Source organism: Bombus huntii, unplaced genomic scaffold, assembly GCF_024542735.1.
Source record: "Bombus huntii isolate Logan2020A unplaced genomic scaffold, iyBomHunt1.1 ctg00000059.1, whole genome shotgun sequence".
NCBI lineage: Eukaryota > Metazoa > Arthropoda > Insecta > Hymenoptera > Apidae > Bombus > Bombus huntii.
The window spans coordinates 1,021,051-1,029,691 of record NW_026099320.1 but is presented as its reverse complement, the minus strand read 5'-3'; the positions used below and the strand labels follow the sequence as shown (position 1 = coordinate 1,029,691).

The following is an 8,641-nucleotide window of genomic DNA, read 5'->3' as shown; positions in this document are numbered from 1 at the left end:
ATACTTCAGTAATACTCAATAGCATATATATATATATATATATATATTTGAGGACTTACTCGAAAATGGCACCTCCTCCACCAATCTAAGAATGGCAATATTATGATTGTGTATGTTTTCTATTCCATCCATATGTGCACAATGTGCTGCGGTCAAAACATGCCTAGCCGATATCAGGGAACCTCCGCACTTCCATAGTGGTTTGTCTGGTTTTCGGGGATTACGAAAACCTAATGCATCGATTCATGGCCAAGCGCCTAAAATGCAATAGTCATAGTTGTGAATATACATAATTTTTTCTCACATAACGAGTAACAACGATTATTACCTATTCGAAATTCGATCATACAGCAGACGATAAGTACATACGTACAAATACTCTGAAACAGAGATTTGATAAAGACAGAAATTAAATTTTTATTCCAGTGGAATACAAATTATTAAATAATTCTATATAATTTCTATTTGAACTATACTGAACTATAAAGTTCAAACGTGTAATTTCTGCCCTAACAGTTTTTGATCTCTATCCATATTATTACTCCTATATCAATTTTTTATTTCAAGCAAAAAGATACTCTTCCTAACATGAAGTAAAAGAAAGAAATAATTCAAGTTAATAAGTAAAGTTACTACCGATAAAATCATAGCATTATTATTTAGTCTAATTGAAATGTACATTGATGTGCTGTTTAATGCCTTTAAAGTTCATTCTTTGCAGTAAATGGCTTATTATTAATCGGAAAGAAAGACATAAAACGTACCAAGTTCAGCTGGTTTACCATCGACCACCCTGGTATGAGAGACGTTGCTAAAACCTCAGTATGGTGGTCGCAAAGCCTTATACTTATACACAGTTTTTATTAAAATTTCTCTCTTCTCTTTGTTTGGATCGTTCGGACAGCAAACGATCGTAACATTGCCCTGGTATCTGCACACTGATCGTCTATAAAAATCGGTGGCTGTACGGTACTGTATCTGCCATATTTCTTGCAGAGGTTTACATTTTCTGTAGTCAAGGCACCTGCCTTCTTGATTGTCCGGTGTGGTACATTCTGGATCAAACAATTTTAAAACATTTATACAGTTCAAAGATGCGTAAGAAAGCGACACCGATTACTCAACTTTCGAAGTAAAAAGCCGATCGAGTCCACCGGATTGCCCTACAGACACGTATTAATCCGTAAGAGTTAGTCATCATGTTGATAATAATTATCTAAAGAAACTTTTCACGTGAAAATATAAAATTTTAATTGATTAGATATTGTGTTAGCCATACTTAAGAAAGAAAATGAAAATGAATGAAATGAAAGAAAAGGACTACCTTCAACCTCATTTTTTAAATAAACACTTTGTCAGTTTTGCGGTAAATAAGTTCTTAGGAATTCAGGACAGTTTTTAGTGAATCATTTTGTTTCGACCGTTCGCGGAGAGACGCGATCGCGAGATAGCACGTCAACGAGAGTTGTAATTTCCCGTTACGATTAAATAATCGACGCCACGAACTGATCAGTTCAGTAGTTCAATGAAATTCCACAGAATTAACACAAATAAATTAATGTTTATTTCAACAACTTATTAACTAGAAAGATATAAATGGAACAAAAAAAATGTAACTGCGTTTTGGTTGATAAGTAATGCGCGACATACCACCTGTGTTGACGGTTCGACTTCTCGAAAAGTTCTGAACGCCTTTCGATTTTTTTCGTTTTTTCTGGAAGGCGACCCCCACTACGTTCGGATCACGCCACATTCTTTTACGCGAGGTAAAATAACGACCACGAGTCGACGTTTCTGGAAGTCGCCCTGCTTAATGAATCATGCGCTTGCCACTACAATGTTTGTTTGCCGGGCAGACGCGACGGTCCGTCTGCGACATTATAGTGCCGCGATCGATAGTTAAGAATATGACCTATGGTAAGCCGCATGGCGTAACATTCTCCCCCCGTTGAGAGGGTACCGATCAAACTAGCGAGGTGTGGTTGAAGTTCCCATCTTATTTCGTCTCGGTGGCTAGTTGTTCGGGTTTCTCGAGATCGGGTTGAATTGGCAGTGGGACAAGCCTTTTGACGCCCCGATCCAAAATGCTTTTTGCCGTCTGAACTGTAGCTGTCCGGATGACACTGTCACGACCGGCATACTTCAAATCCGACGGACTGACGATAGAGATAAAGCACTCGGCGACAATGTATATCGCTGAAGTGCCTAATGAACCATCAACATCCCAACGGTCCTTCCACCGAAGGTTCTAGAAGAAAGAGCACGTGGCAACGGTCGCGGACGCCTAGCAAATGCATGGACGGTGGGGATGTTGAGGGATGACAAAAGAAAGTAATCGGATCCGATCGAAAGTAAAATCATAAGAGTCAGTCTTAAAAAGTCACGCCCAGAGTTCGGAAGTAGATTGTAAAGTGTATTGATGTTAGAAAAAAAATAAAGTTTTCTTTTTTTTATTTTTTACCTCAAATTCCTTTTTTATTTTGTTATTTTACGTGACAACACCATCGGCGCCTGGATGAACTCGGCCCAGAGGCCAATGCATGGAGGGAACGTTGTCCTCTCTGAGGATGACGATTGTGCCCTTTTGGATGCTGTGTCCACCCTTGCTCCATTTATTGCGGTTGGTTAGCTCGTTCAAATACTCCTTATGCCAGCGGTTCCAAAAATGTTGTTTAAGCTGTTGGATATGCTGCCATTTGGAGAGTCGGTTCGATGGAATGTCTCTGAAATCTCGATCACGTAAGCACATTAATGAATCGCCAATGAGGAAATGTCCGGGAGTGAGGGCTAGGAGATCATTTGGATCGGTGGAGATAGGAGTTAGCGGGCGGGAATTGAGGACTGCTTCTATTTCTATGATAAGAGTATTACGGTGTTAAGCTCATATGTTTCTGTTTCTCCACTCGCGCTGCGCCATAATATCCTTTGATATTTCCGATCCTCTGGTCGTACGAGGAATTGCCGATACATTTTCTCGATCTCGCCAGTGAGTACGTACTGATGAGCGCGGAATCTAATTAATATACAAAATAAATTGTGAATTGATTCGAGAATATAGGATTTCCCCATTTTCATGATTATCGTGATTTTTGTATAAATATATTTTTGAAGATACTAATAATTAGGTACTTATAAATTAGTATTATCAATTATTTTGCATTTATAATTCCGCCTCTAGTATAAGTGTTAATTGAAAACTAACTTTATGTTTGAAAAAGTACTAGCAAAGTCGTTGAGTAACAAGCCACTGATGCTAACACAAATAGCATTGTCGTAATTAAATATTTCTAAATATTCATTTTTCATTTTGAACCTGTAGAAACAATTTATTATATATACTATTAGCTAAGTAATTGCATATTTAATTAAGTCGAAATATAAAACTTAGTTATTTTAATAATTTAAAAAATAAAAAACTGACAAACATTTCAATTTAATTTATGGTTGGAACAAAAGACATTTCATTAATTGAAATATTGCAACGCAGAGTACTTTCCAAAATACGCCGAGAGTATTCCTGATGGTGAAACGAGCGTTGCTTCATCGAACGCAGCTAAAGAAAACAACATCTATGTAGTTGGTGGTACGATGCCTGAAATAGAGGGCGATAAATTGTACAATACCTGTACTATTTGGGGTCCCGATGGAACTTTGATAGCAAAACACCGAAAGGTAAGTAATATATTCCTTTATGGCTTTGAATTTGAAAATATTGGGGCGAAGAAAGTGACTCTATCTAGGAATAATTTAGGAATATACATATGTACATACGTATACTATAACCAATTCTATAATTTACGGTTTATAAAATACGTTATGATACGGGAAACGCCCATTTTTGTTGTAATGTGTTTGTGTTGTATAAATTTTTCAAATACTTAAAATATTATTATACTTATTTTTTCTCCTTTTTAAACATTATTAAATGATAAGATTTTTTAATAAAAGAAAGTGATAAAAACGCTGTCAGTTATTAAATAAAAAATAATTAAAGTTTAGGAGTTGGTAACTTTGATATTAAATTACAAAAGTTGCAGCAATAGAATTAGCGACTACATTTTTATGTTATTAGGTACATCTATTCGACATCGACATTCCTAATAAGATTACTTTTCGAGAGAGTGATTCACTCAGTCCTGGTAACTCCCTAACGACGTTCGATGTGAAGGGCTGCAAAATAGGTATTGGCATTTGCTATGATATTAGATTCGAGGAAATGGCACGCATTTATCGGAACAAAGGTACAGTAACTTAATCGATCAATACTTAACTAGCAAAAAATTAAATATCTTTCTTAAATATATTCTATATAAAATTAATATAATCTGTAACTCTGTATAAACAGAAGCTTAATTTAAAAAAACCAGTATATTTGCTGAAAATGAAACAAATAAAAGAATTAAAAGCACAATAAGAGGACTGTCCTCGCATATTCAGAAATGATGGAATGTGAACCGTGCAACTACGAAGTTAATTGGTATTCGGTAGCTTCATATTTCCTGCTTCTCTGGGTTAGGTTGCCAAATGCTGATATATCCAGCGGCATTCAATATGACCACTGGACCACTGCACTGGTCATTACTTCAGCGTTTCAGAGCGAATGATAATCAATTATACGTTGCCTGCATATCACCGGCTCGTGTTCCTTAAGCAAGTTACGTCGCATGGGGACATACACAGTTGACCAATCCCTGGGGAAAGATTCTTTACGATTTGGAAACTCAAGAGAATATGGCAGTCACCGATATCAAAAAAAAAAAAAAAAAAAAACTGGCGAACCGTGTGTTACCACAACGAGACACGCGATGCTATTTGTCGCTTTAAATTGTGCCGCAACTCGTTTTTGAGATCTTTGCCAGGGGCGCGTTAAAACATGCTGAAAATATATTTCTGGCTTTTCTGGGGTTTAACTGAAATATGACAAATAACGTTGTAAAACATATGTACTTATGACTTACAGAGTAATTGAGTGTACAAAATATATAGTATACAAAATAGCCAGCGATTTAGGGCTTTAAAAGATCAAAAGGAAAGAAAAGGAAAGAAAAGAAGAAAGATAATATATTGTGGCAGTCTAAGTCGATCTAAGAAAATAGATAAAGGGAGGGAGGGGCAAAGCTAGTTAATCTGGAAAGAATCCAAGCGTCAATTTCAAGCATTTACAGAGAATCAAGCGGGCTGGTTAAAGTCGTGAGTTGAGCAATTATCCCGCGTTAGGTTCAATCAGGTTAGTCCCACGCGAAATTGATCCAACCATGCGAAAACGAGTGTATTCTGATTTCTGTCGCAGATACTTCTGGCTAGTGCAGTACCTACACGGTGGTTGTTGAAATAGCCGCTTCTCATCTATTTTCCCTAGCGCGGACATCATCCTTTGATCCCTTACGACTAACGAAGTTTTCTAAGATGTACGGCAGTTTGAGATTCTACTTGAAAATGATCATGATTGCGGTCTGTGTGTCGTCTGCTCTTCTTTTTGTCCTTCCGTTAAAGACTGGTAAGTTGATACTGATTAATTATGCGATCGAAACCCTATATAATGGCTACAAAAATGCCGCTAATATAATATTCCTTCTTTCTTGTATCTGTCTGCCTCTCAGGTCGTTTTACTAATTACAATAAGTAATTTCGACTTCTTTGCGCTCTCTTTTAACGCATTCGAGACCGAAAGAAATTCATATCAGTCATATATATATATATATATATATATATATATATATATATATATATATATATATATATATATATATATATAAGAAAGATATATATACAAGATATATATACAAGAAAGAAGATACAAGAAAGAAGATACAAGAAAGAAGGAATATTATATTAGCGGCATTTTTGTAGCCATTATATATGGTTTCGATGGCATAATTAATCAGTATCAACTTACCAGTTTTTAACGGAAGGACAGAAAGAAGAGCACACGGCACACAGACCGCAATCATGATCATTTTCAAGTAGAATCTCAAACTGCCGTACATCTTCGAAAACTTCGTTAGTCGTAAGGGATCAAAGGATGATGTCCGTGCTGCGGAAAATAGATGAGAAGCGGCTATTTCAACAACCACCGTGTAGGTACTGCACTAGCCAGAAGTATCTGCGACAGAAATCAGAATACACTCGTTTTCGCATGGTTGGATCAATTTCGCGTGGGACTAACCTGATTGAACCTAACGCGGGATAATTGCTCAACTCACGACTTTAACCAGCCCGCTTGATTCTCTGTAAATGCTTGAAATTGACGCTTGGATTCTTTCCAGATTAACTAGCTTTGCCCCTCCCTCCCTTTATCTATTTTCTTAGATCGACTTAGACTGCCACAATATATTATCTTTCTTCTTTTCTTTCCTTTTCTTTCCTTTTGATCTTTTAAAGCCCTAAATCGCTGGCTATTTTGTATACTATATATTTTGTACACTCAATTACTCTGTAAGTCATAAGTACATATGTTTTACAACGTTATTTGTCATATTTCAGTTAAACCCCAGAAAAGCCAGAAATATATTTTCAGCATGTTTTAACGCGCCCCTGGCAAAGATCTCAAAAACGAGTTGCGGCACAATTTAAAGCGACAAATAGCATCGCGTGTCTCGTTGTGGTAACACACGGTTCGCCAGCTTTTTAAAAGCGCTCTCCGTCTGCTTTTTCCTCTCTTCCCTGTCTCTTCGTTTTTCCTTAACAAGCGAAACCATTTTCGCGAGGACGAGAGTACGGAAATGACGTACTGGCAATTTTGTTTTGTGATAATACAAGCAGCTCGGTTTCAGTGAATTAAACTTGACCCCAAGCTTCTACTTATCTATCTTCCTTTCCTTTATTTTCCCTTCTATATCGGTTTTGCGGTTTTCCACATTTCCATCACAATAAACCATGTTTTTTCTCGATTTTACATGTTAGCCAATGATTCACGGCAAAAGCGTCGACTGTAAAAATATTTGTAGTTGCAATAGCAACAAGTATGTTTTCTCAAATAGAAAATATTGGGAGCGTACACGCTGGCAAAACAATTCATGAATAGCTCGTCCTCTGCTTGTTATTTATTTCGATACTGTTAGCAAACAAATTCATGAAACATACTGGTAGAGCGTAAAATGAACATAAAAGTTTTGCGTACACTTGAGAGCTGAACTTTGGTTGTTATACGTATATTATACATATACGCATACAGTTATGTATATGTATATGTATATATAGAAAATTCCTTAGAACTTTGAGCTTAATAACATATTAAAATCATTAACATTAAGGAGGTGAACTTTACTTACCAATTACCAAAGTTTCTTCCGCCAAATAATACATAAAAATTGAATAAGATAATATAACTAGTTTTAACTTTTTTTTGTGTTATAATTTGAATCACTCGATTTATCCGACTGAGGATGGTCGATCGCAATCTCAATTTATACGTATTCTCATCGCATGAAATAGATCACATGAGGGATTTTCAAAAGTCGATGGAATATTAATCGCGATTAATTATTTGTAGGTGTATTCTGTGCGGCTAAAGCAGTCACCTAATGAATTATTGAGTACCAGGAATGTTAGCGGTAAACAGGATTGCGGCTATGAATGATTCTCTAATGTCTATATTAGAGATGAATTTGATAATTTATCCTCATAATATGCAATCCGCTTTTAAGTGGAAATCATAATTAACAATTTCTGTTTGATTAAATATGAAGAGCAGATAAATCGATACGCTTAAATCAATATTAGAATTTCTTAACATTTTTATCAGATATTTTAGCACTGTAAAAGCGTCGTAGTAGAGAAATATTAGGTTGTTTTAAAAGTTTCTTTCGTTTTATAAGATAGTAATAGATGTACAACATTTTTCGTTTTATATTATTTTATTGAATTACGTGTGATCCACCTTTTTCCAATTTAATGTAAAATAATATAGAATAACATAAAACAAAATATGTTGTGCATCTGTCATTTCTTTATAAAACGAAAGAAACTTGGGACAACCTAATAGGAATTTACTTTTATTATCCATTATAAAAATGGATTGTTAATCCTCTAGGAGATACGAACAATATAATTGCAATTAATAAGGAATAAGCTAGCATAACTTAAACCAGCTTTTGCAGAAAGCTATTAGCTGAAGATGTTTATTAAACAATGACAACATGAATTTTCTTAAGTACCCCATTTGGTACTTAATCTACTTCGTAAGTACTGTGTGTCCTAGCCTTCAAAGGATGCAATTTTAACCAGAATGTTTCACATTACTTACCCGTATTATTTCCTTGTAATATAATTTATATTTACATTATCTACGTTACGTTACATTCTACGCGTTAATGTAATGTGATTTTTATTTCTAATCGAAGTTATTCAAAATTTGTAGTATCTCAATAAAAAATTAACAGCCTGCAAAAACTTCACAGAAGCATTAGTATCTTCGAAACTATTTAATTCAAATGGCTAATATTCTTTAACAATATGCACTCGACGACGTTTATCGAGAGAAGTATGTGGCGTAATAGTTAAACTTTCAATTCATATACATATATCGTTTATGAAAAAGTAGTCATTCTGCTTTTGTGATCTGTGACACACTATAAATTCTCATAAGCTAACTAACGCGTAATCTTCTGTAACGTATTAATATAATATAGGTATGTATATC

General features: G+C 35.3%; 1 protein-coding gene across 1 annotated transcript; it reads left to right on the top strand.

The window, feature by feature from the left end:
- The first annotated feature begins 3,493 nt into the window (after positions 1–3,493).
- Positions 3,494–7,716, top strand: LOC126875873 (omega-amidase NIT2-A-like). The gene is made up of 3 exons (XM_050638780.1): positions 3,494–3,672; positions 4,073–4,241; positions 7,493–7,716. The coding sequence occupies exons 1-3, from the start codon at positions 3,589–3,591 to the stop codon at positions 7,522–7,524; spliced, it is 285 nt and encodes a 94-aa protein (XP_050494737.1). The 5' UTR covers positions 3,494–3,588; the 3' UTR covers positions 7,525–7,716.
- The last annotated feature ends 925 nt before the right edge of the window (positions 7,717–8,641 follow it).